General features: G+C 36.0%; 1 protein-coding gene across 2 annotated transcripts; it reads left to right on the top strand.

Moving 5' to 3' along the window:
* Nucleotides 1–8,608: 8,608 nt before the first annotated feature.
* LOC117613501 (potassium transporter 7-like) lies at nucleotides 8,609–18,237 on the top strand. 2 transcript variants are annotated; one of them, XM_034342108.1, is made up of 10 exons: nucleotides 8,609–9,325; nucleotides 11,592–11,820; nucleotides 11,996–12,244; nucleotides 12,439–12,489; nucleotides 13,387–13,647; nucleotides 14,926–14,978; nucleotides 15,118–15,232; nucleotides 15,433–15,687; nucleotides 16,588–17,110; nucleotides 17,263–18,237. In XM_034342108.1, the coding sequence occupies exons 1-10, from the start codon at nucleotides 9,050–9,052 to the stop codon at nucleotides 17,801–17,803; spliced, it is 2,553 nt and encodes an 850-aa protein (XP_034197999.1). In that variant the 5' UTR covers nucleotides 8,609–9,049; the 3' UTR covers nucleotides 17,804–18,237. The 2 variants fall into 2 exon arrangements, with proteins under 2 accessions (XP_034197999.1, XP_034198004.1); XM_034342113.1 differs by lacking the exon at nucleotides 15,433–15,687.
* The last annotated feature ends 1,701 nt before the right edge of the window (nucleotides 18,238–19,938 follow it).

The following is a 19,938-nucleotide window of genomic DNA, read 5'->3' as shown; positions in this document are numbered from 1 at the left end:
TTGGTGATGTGTAGGACTAAAAAATAATTCTTATAATATTTAAATTTAATTGGGGTTTTTGACCTAAAAGATAAACAAATGCTACAAAGAAACCCAATTCAAAGATTTATAACAATGACAGGACCCGACCCAAATTCTACTTTGGAATCTTTGTCGAACCCTGTACATGTCTAACACCTGGCAGGTGCCGGGCACAATTGACCAAATTGCCCTTCTAAGACTCAAAATTTCTTTAGGGTTTGACTTCTATCGAAAATTCGGCAGAGTCTCCCCTGTAATTTGCTCGTTTTCCAAAATTTTCACCTATACAAAATGCAACTCACATATCCACAAACGTTTAGAAAGCATCAGACAACTAAATCTGAATGGCCTCAGCCCTCATTATACCACATAAATCATTTAGCCATCTGAATCTGATTTCAACTCTCAGAACAGCATGGATACGTTATCAATTGCCAATATGACCTAACTGAGCAAATTTTCAACACTAGATTCTGGGGTTGCACTTGGTAACTCTAGTAATGAAATTGATTATAAAGATTGGAATATCCCCAAAATTCCTAGTCAAGAAATTTATAAGAAAAAATGGTCACTTTCTAGTTTCAAGTCAACCACCCATGTGAAAACAGTCGAACAAGTCTATGCCTTAAGCAAAGAACATGAAATATGCCAATTGTTAAACCTTGAGCCAATAAAGAAACACAAAAATGTTGGAAACAATTTCCTTCACATTGGTCTAGTTCAAGTAGCAATCAAACCTCATACCAGATTAGGATTAAACGCTTCTTTTCTACTCTGTCTAAGAGATGCTAGATTTACCAACTTTAGTGACAGTACCCTAGGAATAATTGAGTCAAGTTTGTTTAACGGTCCAATCCATTTTGACTGTTACCTAGACGTCACAGTAAGCCTTAGTGGTCCTCATATTTTGAAAACCCTAACATTGAATATTAAAACTTCCGGGTATAAAGTCTTACCAAGTACCCAGCCTTTAGCTTTAGTTTACAGAATTTATATAAAGTTACAGGCACGAACATGAATTTCCAAGCCCTAAATTAAAGTCCAAAAGTTCAGACCTTGCTTATACAAAGTAGTAAAGCCAATGCCAACATAAGGGTTCCCCATACAATCAAGTGGTTAGATGTCACTCTTCCCTTAGATTGGACACTAACCACAGAAAATCAGCCAACTCCCATTCAACATAGTCTAAATAATTTAGATTATATTCAACAGTATTTAGATGGTATAGTTATATATATATATAGTTCCCTTCAGTTGAGGGATGTGGCGCTCAGCCGTTGATCTATTTTAATGACCTTGTGTGGTTGAGATTGGATTACATCTTTTAACTCTTGACCCACCACAAACTCCACTTACGCTTGGGAACGACGTACGTTGGGAAACCAAACGTCTTTCTTCTTCCTCCAACGCTTGGAGACCTTTCACACAGACCAAACGAAGTGAAGCAGAAGACTCACCATCGTCAGTTGAAGAAAAAGACCCACCATCGTCAGTTGAAGAAGAAGACCCACCATCTATGCGACAGAGGTATGCTATCATGTGTACGAAGTACAAAATTTTTGGATGAGTTCTGATATGGTTTTAATGGGTTTGAAGTTCACTCCTCCAGATTTTTAATGATTTTTTGAAATTTTGGAATATCATGTGTATGAAGTACAAAAAAACATAATTTGATTAATCGAATTTCGATTTTGGGTTTCTGTGTGATGAGTTTCAATTTGGGTTCTATTGAGTAATTCTTAATTTGGGGGTTCTTGCTAATTATTGTTAGTTTTTTCAGTGTTAACCCCAATTTATTTATTCAGGGACAAAGTGCTGCTAGAACAAGATGTCAACCCAATTCAGGATGAGGGTCCAATAATTCACAACAGTACTTCTCAGTTACAAAGTGGTAAAAGATGATTGTTGATTTTGCTATACTAGTTCAGTATCTTAGTTCAATCTCATGGGGCTCTGTTTTTTGTACATTATATAAAGTAGAAGGTAAAAAGAAAATGAAATGTAGATGTTTCATACACTTTTTTCCTTGACAGATAGTTTTGATATGTATAGAACTATATCAGACATTTTGCTGCTTTCAGGAGAAAAAAAAAAGAAAAAAGAAAAAAGAAAAAAAGAACAGCATTTTGCTAATGTGCTACCCAATAATAATGTTACTGGCTTTCTATCAATGTGAAACATTCAAAGTGATAATGATTGTACTACTTTTTGTTTAGATGAATACTTGCTGGATTTCAACTCGTGAAATTTATTGAAGTTAATAATCAATATGACCACTTTGCTTTCAAGCAATTCTATTGTTGAAGGGCTTTGTGAATACAAGGCTAACCTCTCTGTCCAAAACTCAATATTATTTGTAATAACTGTAGTGTGGTCTTACTTTAATTTTTTTTTTTCTTGCATTGCAGGATTGTAGTGGAGAGTAATCTTGTTCGTTCACTCTTGAAGTCCAACATCTGATGTACTCTGGATCTAATCTTTGCTGGTATTTGTTTAAACTCAATAAAGATTATGTAGCTCTTTTCTGTAATAAGGATGGATTTTGTAGCTCTTTTCTGTAATAGATGTTGTACATAATTGTTTTTCCCTTCTGTAATGAATACTCGATGTTATTAAGTTTATTTGATCTTAGGAATGAAAACTTCATTCAGTTCATAGTGCGGCAGTTTTCCCGTGTTTTCTCTTTCACTTTTTCTGAACTTAAGTGTTTCACTTTTTCAGTAATAGCAAACTCATCCAAGACATTTATTCATATAACACCAAAACTTAACTATGATATTAGAGAATAGCAGCAAAACAAATTTGTTTCCTTTTAATTGAAATGATTTCTGAATGGTTTTCTTTGTTCAATACGCTACACATCAAAAGGCATTCTAATGAAAACAAAAAGTACAAACACAATCTTTCCATTAGGAGGCTAGCTGCAGGAAGCTTGATTGGGCAAACATAGTCTTTTCTTCAAGTATGTCAGTGCAACTCTACAACCCAAGAAATAGGTGGAATCACTATAGTTCGAAACATCATCTAAAAAACTCATCATCCTGACAAGACAAAGTAAATGAAAAAAGAAATAAAAATTTATCATTCTTAATAACAAGCAAATTATATAGGTGGAAGAATTATTATCCATGTCATCAACAAAATTCTCCATATAAGTTATGTGTATAACTATAATTGCCTTTGACGAAGAACTATTATCCATGCCATTAAAAGCATCTTTGTCAACATTTGAAGATCTATCATGGTCAAAGATAACATCACAAAGTTACACAGGAGGTTAATACATAATAATAAAAAGGAAAAATACAAATAAATTTGCATTCTTACAATTTTTGAAGCATAGGATAGTTCCTTTTGTCGTGTGTTTGTCCATATTTTCCACACCCATTACAACACCAACCTTTGTATTTTTCTCTTGCCAACTCCTTTATGCCCTTAAGTCTTTTCCCACTTCCTTTTGCTTTAACAAGATCTGGTTCATTTATACTAGTTTCAAAAGCAATACTTCTCCTTGCAGAAGGTAGTACTTCTTCGGCACCATGAAACAATGGTTTAATCCTCTCAATCAATGAATGCAATGCCTCACAGAAGATTTGACTAGCCTCATCACTTAGGAGGAGTACAAACACAATCTTTCCATTAGGAGGCTAGCTGCAGGAAGCTTGATTGGGCAAACATAGTCTTTTCTTCAAGTACGTCAGTGCAACTCTACAACCCAAGAAATAGGTGGAATCACTGGAGTTTGAAACATCATCTAAAAAACTCATCATCTTGACAAGACAAAGTAAATGAAAAAAGAAATAAAAATTTATCGTTCTCAATAACAAGCAAATTATATAGGTGGAAGAATTATTATCCACATGTCATCAACAAAATTCTCCATATGAGTTCTGTGTATAACTATAATTACCTGTGATGAAGAACTATTATCCATGCCATTAAAAGCATCTTTGCCAACATTTGAAGATCTATCATGGTCAAAGATAACATCACAAAGTTACACAGGAGGTTAATACATAATAATAAAAAAGGAAAAATACAAATAAGTTTGCATTTTTACGATTACTGAAGCATAGGACTGTTCCTTTTGTCGTGTGTTTGTCCATATTTTCCACACCCATTACAACACCGACCTTTGTATTTTTCGCTTGCCAACTCCTTTATGCCCTTAAGTCTTTTCCCACTTCCTTTTGCTTTAACAAGATCTGGTTCATTTATACTAGTTTCAAAAGCAATACTTCTCCTTGCAGAAGGTAGTACTTCTTCGGCTCCATGAAGCAATGGTTTAATCCTCTCAATCAATGAATCCAATGCCTCACAGAAGATTTGACTAGCCTCATCACTTAAGATGACTTTATCAATCACATTTGAATATCGTTGGAATAATGCACTGCGCTTTCCTATTAAGGAGTTCTCAACAGATATCTCAACACCATCATTGTCAACCACAAGATCAGATCTAGCAAATCTAGTCCATCTCTTCAAAATATATTGATATGGCAATTCATGAAGCTGACGTATTTTGTGCAAATATGCCAACGTATGGCTACATGGGATTCCCAAACTCTCAAACATATGACAGCTACATGATGCAAAATCTACATATTTGTCATAAACAATCAGCCGGTTTCTTTTTTTCTTTTTGTCATCCATATGTACAACTTTATATGTGCAGTGAGTGACATTATCTTCTGTAAGCTCAACATTGTTGCAATAACTCTCCCACAACTGATCTTGAAATTTATAGAAGTAAGTACGTGTGTATATATTAGCCATTTATCTATCCATCATTATAGGGCACTTAGTTTTTGCCTTCTCATTGATATCAGTGTGATCTGCCATCAATTCCAAGTGTCGTTGGTGTAAAAGTCCTCTATTAAACTGAACCATAAAGTCCACCAAGGAATTGTTTTTTGATACATACCTCTTGAAAAATGCATGCCCACTTTCTGCTCGCTGACTACTAGACATTCCACATGAGAAAATATGGTTCACATAAGCTGGCACCCATTTCGATCGAATATTAAATATTGATTGCAACCATGTATCTTCATTTAACCCGCTGTTCTCAACAATTCTCTTCCATCTCAAGTCAAACTCATCTCTACTCTCAGAATCCCAAACACATTCTCCAAATTGTTGATAGTGAAGAGTACACTCGGGCTTGTCAGAGAATTTATTCAAAATATGCCAGCTACAATACCTATGAAATGTGTTTGGAAGAGCTTCTGAAATGGCTTTTGTCATTGCTGGATCTTGATCAGTAATAATAATTTTTAGAGCATTACCTGGCATAGCCCTCAAAAATTCTCTAAACAACCAAATGAAAGAGCCTGCAGTCTCGTCACTTAAGAATGCCCCGGAAAAAATAATTGTCTGACCATGGTTGTTTACTCCCATAATTGGTGCAAAGATCATACAATATCGATTGGTGGTGTAGGTAGCGTCGAAGATAACCACATCACCATAAAACTTGTACGATTGCCTAGAGATTGCATCAGCCCAAAAACATCAAGTAATCTTGTGTTCAATATTTGTCTCAACCTTGAATATGAACCCTGGATTTTTTTCTTGCTCATTCATGAAATGATCAAACAACATTTCTCCATCATGACCCTTGATCTTCATACGTCTATCTCTGTTGGAGTTGTACATATCTTGTTGAGTAAAACCAACATTTTCAATGCCTCCTACTTGTGTTGCTAGAATGTCATATTGTTGGTGTGTGGATACATTTACGGATATTAGTTGTTGTGCTACAAGTTGATCAACACTAGAAATTCGACGATGAGACTTTAATAAGTGGCGTCTTCGTGGGGTTGTCATTGGATGAGTATGAGCCTCTTCAAATATGGTGACTACGTATCCACCATATTTTGATTTAACAACTATTAGCCGTGCCTTACAAGACTCTCTACCTACTCCACGACGCCTTTTTACAACACCGTTTGTTTCAGTTGACCAACTTCCCTCTTTATTGCAAACGTACTCTTTTCGTATGACCTCTACGTCTTTACTCTTCTTACTAGAGTATGATCGAACACTAAACCCAGCTTCCCTTGCATACTGATTGTAAAAGTCATACACTTCTTCTAATGTTTCAAATTGTTGACCTTGGAAGGGAGTGAGCTCACCAATTACTTGAGGATAGAAAATTGATACAGAAGGATTTGTTTCCGAATCAGTTTCCATGTGAACTAATATTCCATTATTAGCTTCCATAGTTGAACAATAGGTGAGCAAATCTGTTTAACCACAGATACACTTTAATCACAAAACATGGAAATATATATGACATTCTGTTTTTTCTTCTCAAATATCAATTAAGAGTAGATAAAAAATATATTATATGTATATGAAATTCTGTTTTCTTGTCTTCTTTTTTTTCCTTAATCCAAAAGACTAGATTAAAAAAAGAGGAAAAAAAAAAAAAAAACAGGAAAACCCACTCTACTGCAAATATATTATGTAAGTGAAGATCAATTACCTTATGGGAAACCCCAGGTAGATTAATCAATAACCAAGAATCACAAGAAACACAAACCATGTTGAATGGAGCATTGAAAGCAAGAGTTTAATTGTAAACTACAAAACTACAGTACTCCAAAAAAATAAAAAATAAGTAGCCTAGAGTCACAAGAAACACAAACCATGTTGAATGGAGAATTGAAAGCACAAGTTTGATGGAAAATTACATAACTACAATACTCAATAGAAAAAAGTTGTAGAATTGTTGATGAGTTCTTAAAATCCATATCAAAACTAAGGATACAAAACTCCAAATCGAAGAACCATGGTATAATTGATTTATCATACAACATCTAATCAATATGCTTTCTCTAACTATTGAATAGCAAGCCACCCATAGCAACAGCCCGAGAACGAAGAATGACCTTAATTATATACATCGAGCACAAGTCTGCAGAAAAAATAAGATGGACAGGCTAGAACAACCATCTATTGTTTAAATGAATATGCTTTTTCTTACTTCATACACATGATATTCCAAAATTTTAAAAAACCATTAAAAATCTGGAGGAGTGATCTTCAAACCCATTAAAACCATATCAAAACTCATCCAAAAAATTTTAAATGAATATGCTTTTTTGTACTTCATAATACACATGATATTCCAAAATTGTTGGAGGAAGAAGAAAGACGTTTGGTTTCCCAGCGTACGCCGTTCCCAAGAGTAAGTGGAGTTTGTGGTGGGTCAGGAGTGTGAAAATGGGTTAAAAGATGTAATTCAATCTCAGCCACACAATGTCATTAAAACAGATCCAACGGTTGAGCGCCCCATCCCTCAAATAACACTATTTGAGGGATCCCTCAACTGAAAGGGACTATATATATATATATATATATATATATATATATATAACAGAATGCCTTAAAAGTGAAACTTACAAAACCCCTTAAAATACCCTTGCTTAACAGAAATGTTAGAACACCACAATTTAATATAATAAGGGCAAAATAGTAAAAATTTAATTTGCTAAATTGTAAATAAATAAAATAAAATAAAATATATATATATATATATATATATATATAAGTAGTTACTCACCAATTCAGACACATTCCTTTTTTTCATTTCCTGCCCTCCCCACACTCCCCACATATTTCTCTCTTTTTAATTGTCTTTTCAGTTTTTTTTATTTATATATATTGGATCATGAGTTTTTACATGTAGTTATTGTTCACGAGTATTTCGCTATTTTTGAACCATTGGAATAATCAAATCATTTGAGACATGACACATCTGCAAACTTTACAAAATCTATAATTTAAATTTGTTGAAAATTCAATTAAAAATATAAAAATAAGATTAAAAAGTCACAATATCCAAAATTGGAAAAACCAGAAAGCCAACTCCCCCTCTCAGGCCCTATACCCCATCCCAACCACCCCTAAGCACCCCAACGCCACCTAACCGCCATACTAGCGTCCCCTACCTCCCACCCCTGTCCCGACAACTTTCGCTTCCCCTACCTAACCCCCTTTTCCTCGACCTTTCATACTCAATAGTTGAACAACAAAGTGACCACATAGAGGCGAAAAGAAAAAGCTTGCTGAGAGAGCAAATCATCCATAAGCAAAATTTTTATGAAGAAACTAGCAGCGGGCGAAGGTTGAAATTTTTGAACAATGATATGGTATGTTGGAAGCGAGATATAAATCCCCGAAAAAAAAAAACAAAGAAAAACAATGGTGCAAGCAGCAAAACTTTGCAGCACCTTCTCTCCCCTCACCTTTCGCTGAAAGGGAGTGGTTGTTTTATTTTCAATTTTAGCAATATTAATATTGTTAATTTTTTTTAAAAATTATTAGAAAACCAATTTTAAATATTTATATTGCTTATGTGTCATGTCTTATATAGTTAGATTATTTGAATGTCTGTTATAAAATGCGGAGGCTCGAAATCTCTTTATATTTGCCTAATTAAAAGACATTACTTATGAAAATTTTATTAAAAACCTATACAAAAAATACAAAAAATGTGCCAAGAGGCTTGTTTTATGATTTAAATGCAAAAACAAAAAGGAAAAAACGATCGAATTGATTGACCAGTGAGGTCGTAAGCTGGTCTCTCTTGGGAGTCGAACATTTGATCTTTCCAGGGCTCCTCTCTTTGGACCGGTCTGACGTGTCGAAACAGAGAGCAAATTGTAACCGGTTCGGACCACCGGGCCGGATCGGACACGCCAAGAGCAACAAAAGAGAGATAGAGCGAGCAGCACAGCGAGCGTGAGATGTTGAAGCTCAACCCCATATTTTGCCCGAAATAAACAAAATCTCCAACAATTTCCATTTCCATTTCCATTTACCAAATCCTAGAAATTTTTCTCCCTCTTTCTCCCATTTTCTTATGCCAAACCCTAAAATTTTCCTTCACTTTCCTCCCATCCAAACACCCACCCAGCCAAAATCCCACTCTAGTATTCTTAATACCAAAATTTAAAGGAAAGGCCCAAAAAATAAATAAATAAATAAAACCAAAATAAAATAAAATTGACAGTTGTCGTCGATGGCCGAGGAGGAAGGTCTCGAGAGGGGCGAGATCAATGGCGGACTAGCATCCATGGACTCCATCGATTCGCGGTGGGTTTTTCAGGACGAGGACGACTCCGAGGTCGACGATGAGGAGGCAGAGGACGATGTGAGGCATCGGACGGTTGTGGATTCGGAGGACGATGAAGACGAAGACAATGCCGAGCAGCGCTTGATTCGCACTGGGCCTCGCATCGATTCCTTTGACGTCGAAGCGCTCGAGGTCCCCGGCGCTCTGCGAAACGAATATGAGGTGCTTCAAGCTTTACGATTTGCATTTTGGTTTCAGTGCCAGTAGCATCGCTCTTTTGGCATTGCTTTGCATGAACTAGAAATCAATGCTTGTCTTCTCTTACTTCCCTATAGTGTTTTATTGTATACATCGGTCTTTCTTTGCTTTTTGGTTGATTTATATTTTGGTTTGGACATCTGATGTGAATCTAGCTGGAACAATACGGATCCACGTACTTGTGAAGCTGCCCTTTTTTATTTTTTGGGTTTTAAAAATTATTTTAGTTCTGGTGAATGTTGCTTGAAATGTCTTAGCAATGTTTATGTTGAAGCGAGCATCCAATTCACTTTAAGATTTTGTCACTCTTCAGCTTGGAGTTTAACTCTTACTTGTGTGATTGATTTCCCCTTTTGGCTAGCTGTATTTCCTGAAGGATTTAGTGCTAAGAAAATAAAATAAATAAATGAAATGCCTATTGTGTCTTATACATTTTGGGGTTGTGAGGTTATTTTTTGCCCTTCTTCTTCTTTAACTAAGAGGTCATGAGGATGGCATGAGTGGCTTCTTCAAGGCAAACATTAGTAATGGATGTTCTAACGGTGGTAATATAGATAAAGTTTGTGTTTTTTTGGGGGGGTGTCAGGTGGGTGGGAGGGGGAAGAATTCATTAACATTGACAAGAACAATAGATTGAACATATATTGCGTCATCATAATTCCCGACTTTGTGATGCTTCTGCTAGAACCTTCCACATGAAATAAAATAGAATGCTAATAACACTTATACTGTAGTTAAAATGATAAACAAGTTCACAATTATGGGAACACAATCTATGCTCAACCCATTCTTCTCCTCAAAGTAATGATTTTAGATTAATTTAAAAGGAAGCATTTTTTAAACAATCCCGATTGTTTTGGAAGGTGAAGTTACCTAGTAAAGTACAAGTAACTGGGTAGTTGGTCATGGGAGGGTCAATACTATTGGTATTATCCAACGTAGGAGACCAAATTAGTTTTCTATTGGCGAGAAAAGAGTAGAAAATGTATTTCTACTTTGTCCAGTAGCTCTTGGATTGTGGCACAAGCTCTTAGGAGAGGCAAGACAAGCTCTTTGGAGAGGTAAGGTTGTGGTTGGTGTCCTGGCCTCTTTTATATCATTTTATTTGCATAACATTGTGCTTTCTGGGGAGAAGGCTAAAGTTTGGTGGAAGTGCAGGGTTATGCCTGGGTTTTTGGTTGGTTTGTTCTGAAAAAAATTCTCGAATATTTGAGGAAAAGTTAGGGAAGGAGATGTAGGGTGTGAGGTTTTTGGTATTCCTTGCTGCCATTGGTGTAGTGGCTGTATTTAGAGATTGTGCTTTCTTCATTCTTCATTCTGATTGGCATGCTGCTGTCAGTTGATTTTGGGAGGATTAGCATTATAATGTTTTAAGTCATATGTTAACTTGTGCATCTATGAAGGAGGTGGAGTTTTAGGTTTTCAGCAACTTAGCATTTTCATGTTCGGAAGATGGTAATATTTAAACTTAGATTGTAATTATAAACCAACCAGTATGATGAATTTTCACCTTGGACTATATATTCTATGATGGGAATTCTTCTGTACACTAGCTTTTGTTGGTCTGCTGCCATGCATCTTTGTTGCTTAGCTATGTTTTGCAGTCTTTGTTGCGTTGTTTAGCTTGTATCTTCTAGTCAGATGGACGACTTGTTCCATTCCTTTTTAATGAATTATGTTCCTATGGAAAAAAGAAAAAAAATTCACGTTGGACAGGTACGTAGGCAACTGATGGTAACTTTCAATTGTGCTTCACAAAAACAGTTAATCCAGTTGCCTTATCTGCGGCCACTGGATAAAGTGTGCAGTTTTATCCAATATGGATTAATAGATTAGTATTCCTTGTACTTCATCATCTGCCTTACGGTTCATCCTGGTGAAAGTATCCAGTTTCTTTAATATGACTTCATAGATAGATATGGTTCATCTAAATCGGACTTGAATTTTGTACTGAAAGAGGGAACCTTGATACAAGAGTTCTTTTCTTGGAACATGTATCTTCCTTTTTGTTTCTTTACCCGTGTTGCTTTTTTCCTTTTCTTTCTTTCTTTCTTCTTCTTTTCTTTTATGTTTAGAATTTGGTTTTTGCTAACCTTATTTTTCATTCAAGGGAAGGAGTTAATGATACTGAAAGCTAAACTATTGAATTATGGAGATGTATGCTTTCTTTGCATAGGGCACAAATATTGTGATTGGAATTTCTTCTAATAATAAGTATATTTAATTGCAGGATTTCAGTCTTGGAAGGAAAATAATAATTGCTTTTCAGACCCTTGGGGTTGTCTTTGGTGATGTTGGAACAAGTCCATTGTATGCCTTCAGTGTCATGTTTAAAAAGGCACCAATTAATGGAAATGAGGATGTTATTGGAGCAATGTCACTAGTCCTATACACCTTAATCTTGATCCCCCTGCTTAAGTATGTGCTGGTTGTTCTTTGGGCTAATGATGATGGTGAAGGTATGCCAGACGTCGTAAATCAAGCCTTCATTTTCTGTCATCTTCTCTCTCTCTCTCTCTCTCTCTCTCTCTCTCTCTCTCTCTCTCTCTCAATACAAACCTACCTATTATGTATGTAGTACTAAAGAAAATGTTTGCCTGAATGTGTATTATCCATTTTATGGCTATTTTCCAGGTGGTACATTTGCTTTGTATTCATTGATCTGTCGACATGCTAAGGTCAGTCTTCTTCCAAACCAGCTTCCGTCAGATGCCCGGATATCAAGTTTCAGGCTAAAGGTGCCATCTCCTGAACTCGAGAGATCTTTAAAAATCAAGGAAAGGCTCGAGGCTTCTCTGACTCTGAAAAAGCTTCTTCTGACATTAGTGCTTGCTGGTACTGCTATGGTGATAGCTGATGGGGTTGTTACCCCAGCTATGTCAGGTATTTGCACAATCTGTTATTTTATTTGTTGTTGCAACTGATCAACCTACTATTGATGTAATGAAATGAAGAAATACTGCAGCGGTTCTTCTGGATGTATTGCTCTAAATTGCAAAGAGTGGGTCTGCATAAATTTTTTATGTTTTGTATTACATTGTGTTTGCTTTTTAATTTTCTTGTTCTTCTTAATGCAGTAGTGTCAGCTGTTAGTGGTCTAAAGATTGGAGTAGATGCAATTAAGCAAGGTATTGTTTACGCTGTTGAGCAAGTCTCACAAATTTGTCTTTGCGTTTGTTTTTACTATTTTTTGGGTGGGGGGTTGATATGTGACCATAGTTGCCAGTTTACATTTATGATTCTATTGGAGGGGCTACACAGTCTCTCATCAAACCACAGTTGCTTTTAGCTTGATGCAGCTTGATTTGTGGTGAGCACAAGGAAGTACTACCTTTTGTTTTTGTGTCTCAGCATTAAAAGTGTAATTAGTGTGCAACTCTGATGTGAAGCATGAATATGACCTCTTCTCTTTTCCTCATCGAACCGGAGTTACTTGTAGCTTTGTGCAGTTTGACTTGTGGTTAGCAAAAGGAAGTATTATCATTTTGTGTGTCTCTCAGCAGTAAAAGTGTAAATAGTGTGTCTGTAGTACCATTTTAAATTTGTTCTAGGTAAGTCCTGCCTTGGTGTGCTTCTCTAGCACGTGCATCAGGACATGCCTGAATGCTTCCAGTCTGATGGTTAAGTAATTACTGGCGGTTATAAATTTGAGAATTTTGTTTATTATATCTTATTTATTTTTGGTTCCTTTTACCTCTTATATCTGCCTTTAGGGCTTCCTCTGTTGTGTTGTATCGATTTCTCAAAGCTCAACATGCTCGTATATACACATGGTTCTAAGTTTTGACCAAATCATGCATGATTCATCTCATGAAAGCAGTTTTTTGAAGTGGTTAACTGGGTAGAAAATCTTTGTTTCCTATTCCTTTTCCCCTCCTCTCTCTCTCTCTCTCTCTCTCTCTCTCTCTCTCTCTCTCACTCTTGGGTTTTTATTTCATCGTTGTACATATGATAGCTGCTTATGTTGTTTTAATGTGACCTACTATTTAATATTTACTATCCTTTTTTCTTAAATTTGGGTGCAGATCAAGTGGTGATGATTTCAGTTGCCTTTCTTGTAATTTTATTCAGTGTACAGAAATTCGGGACAAGTAAAGTTGGACTGGCTGTAGGCCCTGCCTTATTCATATGGTTTTGTTCCCTTGGGGGCATTGGGATTTACAACCTTGTTAAATATGACAGCAGTGTGTTGAAGGCATTCAATCCTGTTCACATCTATTACTTCTTCAAGAGGAACTCGACTAAGGCTTGGTATTCTCTTGGGGGTTGTCTTCTGTGCGCTACAGGTAATCAATCTGGAAAACTTGGACTTTGGGGATGCGTGAGAGTTGCTATATTTGTCCTTTGTAAATGTTTGCAACCTTGATTCCACTTGTAAATTTGGTCTACTATTTTGTGTAATTAATTTTTTTTTCCCTTTTCTTTTATGAGTTTTATTGTTTTATTTTAGCATATGAGTGGATTACTTTCAACCCGAAATAATTTTCCTTAATAAAAAAATTTCTGTTTCTTACCCAAAAAAAAAACAAATACAAATTATCTTAATGTCTGTATTCCCTCACAATGTGACTTGGTCAGGAAACAAATCCATTAATGTTTTATGGTGAACTGAAAATTCTACCACCTTACCTAGATTGATTTTAGAGTGTTGGTGCCTTAGGTAGCAGAGTTATTGGCGGTCTTATAGAATGCTTTATTGGTCCAATCTAGGACAGATAGAAAGGGTATGAACGTTGGAGTCTTTGGGAGTATTAAATCTTACGCCAAAAAAAATTATGGGTAACTCTTTTCTTTCTCCCTTCAGTGCAATTTGGAAGGCCAAAATACCTCGTGAGTTATGGGTGTTGGCCTGGATTATGGCTCATGGTAGGGTGAGTACTCATGATATGGTTCAGAGGAGATGGCCTTTATTGGTGTCTCTCCACCCACTGGTGCTGTGCAAAAGTGCTGTTGAGAAGAGTTCAGGTCACCTGTTGCTCCATTGTCCTATTGCTTTGACCTTGTGAGAAGAGTGTTTAGGGAGGCCCATTTGAGTTGGGTGAGGGCGACTCCAGCTTTGTGTGTTGCATTATTGTGTGAGAGGTAGAAGTTTTTTGGTGGAAAAAGTTGGGTAGGTGTTGGTATCTTCAGAATTGAAGGATAGTTCTTTTCGAGCTAGATTGGAATTCTGCTGTAAACCAGTTTTTGTTGGTCTGCTGCAATATGTCTTTGTTGGTTAGCTATGCTTTGCAGTCTTTCTTTAATTCTTTAGCTAGCGTCTTCTACCTAGTAGACCAGTGGACAACTTTTCCGCTGAATGGTTTTGTTCCTTTTTAATGAAAGAAAAAAAAATTCTGCCAACTCTATCCCTTAGCTTGCATTCTTGTGTTTTCTTTTGAAAAAAGAAAAAGAAGGAAAAGAGGTATATGCAAATGGTGAATATTGATAGAGGTGTTAAGCTTATTATGCAAATGCGATTCTAATTTGTGTCTTTTATGATTTATGATGAACTGTGAACCTATTTATTCATTTTTGTCAACTACATATTTGTGTGTTATTGTTATTGATGGCATAGTATGTGTCAGGTTCTGAGGCAATGTTTGCGGATCTTTGCTACTTTTCTGTTCGATCAGTCCAGGTAAAGAATGTAGAAATAAGTGGTTTTTGGATAAATTTTTCTACATTTTTTTATGATACATCAAAGTGTCTCAACCTATGGTGTTGGCCTTCGCATTACTTCAATTCTAATTAATTTACTGGGTACCTTTTCTTTGCAGCTTACGTTTGTGCTTCTTGTTTTGCCATGCCTTATGTTGGGTTATTTGGGTCAAGCTGCATACCTTATGGAGAACCCAGATGGAGCTGAACAAGCTTTCTTTTCTTCTATTCCAAGTAAGCTTCAATGGTTTTTTCCCTTGAATTTGTCATCTGTTTGGACTTTCTGCGAATTTTTCAGGAGTCACACTTGTTCACTAATTCTTAGATATGTTATTTACTCATTTAATATCCCTTTGCATTTTGGAACATTGTATTTGCATAAGTTCCAGATGGAAGTTAATTCTGGAGAAATCATACCATGTCTTTGTCTGCAGATGGTGTTTTCTGGCCTGTGTTCCTCATTGCTAACATTGCTGCATTGATTGCTAGTCGTGCAATGACGACGGCCACATTTTCATGCATAAAACAATCGATGGCACTTGGTTGTTTCCCTCGCCTTAAAATCATACATACCTCCCGGAAATTCATGGGGCAAATTTATATCCCTGTCGTGAATTGGTTTTTGCTGGTAGTTTGCCTGGTGTCTATCTGCACTATTTCAAGCATTGATGAGATTGGAAATGCATATGGTAATACTCATTATGTTCCAAAGTATTTAGTCTCATTTCTTGTTCAACTTTGATCTTTGTTTGTTAACGAACTCTAAGGTTTTAAATTTGGGTTACTTGTAGATGTCTTATAAACTGACTTGTTTTCCATTAACTGACTGTTAAGGTTTGTATAGGATCTGAAGAAATGTTTTGCACCTTGTAGTAGTCACCAATATTTACACTTGCCTAGACAACTTAGTTTTCTTTCAACACTCTAGCCTCCTCTTCTTATTGCTTGTGTGTGTGCTGTTATTTTGTCTTAAAGCTATCCCCTCTCTGCTATTTATTTATTTTTATAAGAAAGTTATCCTTTTTCTTCTGTTGTTTACTCTAGTCCCTCAATTAGATTATTTATATTTTAATGCTGAAGAGCAAATATCATGCGTTTCAAAATTTATCAAGTTCCTTAATTTAGAATTTTATTAAAGAAAATTATAGTGGATAATAAAATCAATAATCCGTTAAGATGTGCAAATTTGCATCTGTTATAATATTTTATTGTTTAAAATTCTTTATGTTTAACAACAATTGTACTAATTAGGAGCCTTTGTTATTTTTTGTTAGATGCATTGCATACTACTTATTTCATCTTTTATGGATATACCATCTAAACTCCATGGAATATCCCTTTTTGTATTTGGTGAATTTCGGTTTTTTTAGCTCATTTAAAAATTTATTCTCTCTAAATTGGAACCTTATAGGTCAGTCCTACTTAACTTCTTAGGACATTCCAAATAACTTATATACGTTCTCATGAATAATTTCAACAGTTACCATCAATTGTGTTTCTTGTATATCCATGGATGAACTTAATTTTTGCATAAAATCAATTTATATACAGGTTTTTAATTTCTTGATAATGACCCTCTTTTACTACAGGCATTGCTGAGCTAGGAGTGATGATGATGACGACCATTTTAGTAACAATTGTTATGCTTCTTATATGGCAGATAAATATTATCATCGTGCTGAGTTTCATAGTAATTTTCCTGGGTTTGGAATTGACCTTTTTCTCGTCAGTTTTGTGGAGTGTGGGAGATGGAAGTTGGATAATTTTGGTCTTTGCCATAATTATGTTTTTTATAATGTTTATCTGGAACTATGGAAGCAAGCTTAAGTATGAAACTGAAGTCAAGCAAAAGCTGTCAATGGATTTGATGCGGGAATTGGGTTGCAATCTTGGGACAATCAGAGCACCGGGAATTGGCTTGCTTTATAATGAGTTGGTGAAGGGAATACCAGCAATTTTTGGCCATTTTCTAACCACACTTCCGGCAATCCACTCGATGATCATATTTGTATGTATAAAGTATGTTCCAGTTCCTGTAGTGCCTCAAAGTGAAAGGTTTCTTTTCCGGCGTGTCTGCCCAAAAAACTACCACATATTTCGTTGCATTGCCAGGTAAGATGCTAAATACCTGTAATTTAGGAGAGTTGAGTGTTGCCTTTGTTGAATCTTGTGCAAAATTTAGAGCTGAGTGTTTTTCCCTTCGTTTGCCTTTTCATCCTATTCTGTCTAGTTGCCTTCCCTGTCTGATGTCATAACTTCAACAGGTATGGCTACAAGGATGTTCGTAAAGAAAGTCACCAGACATTTGAACAGCTACTAATTGAGAGCCTTGAGAAATTCATTCGTCGGGAAGCTCAGGAGCGGTCACTAGAGAGTGATGGGGATGATGGTGATATAGACTCTGAGGACGTGACTTCGTGCTCAAGAGTTCTCATAGCTCCCAACGGAAGTGTCTACTCACTTGGTGTTCCTCTCCTGGCTGAGTACAAGGAGTCAAGTGAGCCTATATCAGAAGCAAGCACATCAGAGGAGGTGAAGCCAGGGCCTCCTGCAGACCAGACAGCTTATGATGCTGAGCAGAGTATTGAGAGGGAACTATCTTTTATACGCAAGGCCAAAGAATCGGGGGTTGTCTATCTTCTTGGTCACGGGGATATTAGGGCCAGGAAAGATTCCTGGTTTATTAAGAAGTTAATCATCAATTACTTCTACGCCTTCTTGAGAAAAAATTGCAGGAGGGGGATTGCCAATTTGAGCGTGCCCCATTCGCATCTAATGCAGGTTGGGATGACATATATGGTTTGAAGGGCGATTTTGCTACGAAAATAAGGCAAATCTGAACTTCTACACCAGAGTTGAGACACGAACGCAGCTGGTGTTATGGAAGATTGATGAGGCACACGACTTGTTGCTGCAATTTAAAACCATGAGCTTCTGGAATTTCATTGCCCTCCCTATTTGATTGTTGGCCATTTTGGTCCTCCAATCCTTGAGGATGTCACATCTCCGAAGTTTTGTACTCCTTGGCTTGTCTTCCATGCATCGATTTTTGCGGTTATGCATTTGGAAAGTGTACTGTAATTACGATGTCAAAGTTATGTGAATGTGATTTATAATGCACATCCTTCCTTCCACATCCAATTGTTTTGACATTGAATCGACTATTGTTGGATTGGCATTCATATAACTTGTATAGACATGATAGGAAATTGAAAATTATATTACGCACTTTATTACCATTCTCCTATTCATCTCTCTCTCTCTCTCTCTCTCTCTCTCTGTTATAGACCTAAAAAGGAAATTGAAATTAGCTCCAAAGAAAAAATAACATCTCCCATTAAGTATTATGCCACCTACCGTCATCAAATCCCGTATGTCAAGACATTATATTGACCGCAATTTTTAATAAAAGAAAAACACAATAAGGCCCCATTTGGTTCATGGAAAATTACTTTCCTATGTTTGGTAAGTCCAGACATGGAAAATCGTTGCCTGGCCCATAGGAAAGTAGGGGGGAAAGTGAAGTCATCCTCCTAACTTGGGTTTTATTTTCTCTTCTTATGGAAAACTTGGGGGAAATGAATCAACATTAAATACACATTTTTCATGACCATTTTGTCCCCATTAACAATTTAGAATTACAATATATAATTAAATGCATTTCTTTTTTTATTTAATTTAATACGGGTATAATTTAAAATTTATACAAACATTGTTTTCCATTCCTATTCAAAACAAACATGGGAAAGGAAATAAAGTGTTATCTCCAGATTCCATTCCCACGTTTTTTCCCAGCATTACCAAACGTGGGAAATGAATCTTCCATTTCTTATCCCTTCCCTTGGGAAATGACATGGGAAATGATTCCCCTCAAATTCATTCCGTGAACCAAACGGAGCCTAAAGGAAATACATGCAGAATCATCCCTGTAGCTTCCAATTGGCTTTGAAACTGTTTATTAACTTCCATCTCCATAAACCATCCTCCACATGGCAACAGGCAAAACCCAAGCTTTGAAACCAAACTCAAGCTTCTAGTAACCAAAACATATAGAAGACTTTAGGTGGATAGCTTGCGTGGCTGTTGGGGTTTTTAAAAAGGTTTAAGATTTCGTTCCAAGGGTATGATTTTCTCATCTCTCTTTGTTTCATTTATGAAATGGTTAAGTCTAGGAGCACACCAATACTTTGAGTTTAAAGATCCATATAAAAAGGTTTAAGATTTAAGCTCCAATATGATCTCTTGCTTCTGTTGCTTCATTTGAAAATTTTGAGTTGTTAGTAGCTTAATGAACCTTGCAAAACTTAGTTAATTCTTCACCGGCAATATTGCTTGTACGTGTGTCGAGATTTTCAGCTTATATTTTTTCTAGCTTTACAGTCATAGTCTGATTTGTTAATCCTTTAGTAAATTTATTCTTATTGTATCATTTCGCTGGTTTGCCACTTAATCAGTTGATGCTTTGTGATTCATAGTTCATGTTGAGATTTCACATTGTGATATGAGATACATATACATATTTTCCCCAATGCAGACGTCCATACGTTATTACTGTGCAGACGCCATGTATTTTCTACTACACCTCCTTACTTTCCTCCCTATTTACAATGGCGTTCGATATCTGCATAAAATAATACTAGTGATAAGACATTATAACCATACTTAAACCAAATTGAGTTTAAACATACGAAGTAATCTTATACCACATGGTTTTAACCCTAAAACCAAATTGAGGACACAAATTGAATTGCGAAGGAAGAAAATGTCAAAAATCAAGACATACACAACATAATCATAGAGCAGTAATTTTACATTCATATAATCCCACTCATAAAGGTTGAGAAATTACCACACCCACTTACAATTGGATCACAAAAACCATAGCCTTAAAAGTTCAAAAATTACCCAACCTTGAAATTGAATTCAAGGAGGCGAAACCG

This window comes from Prunus dulcis, chromosome 1 (genome assembly GCF_902201215.1).
Source record: "Prunus dulcis chromosome 1, ALMONDv2, whole genome shotgun sequence".
Classification (NCBI taxonomy): Eukaryota; Viridiplantae; Streptophyta; class Magnoliopsida; order Rosales; family Rosaceae; genus Prunus; species Prunus dulcis.
The sequence above is the reverse complement of the archived record's forward strand: the minus strand, read 5'-3'. Positions and strand labels throughout refer to the sequence as shown.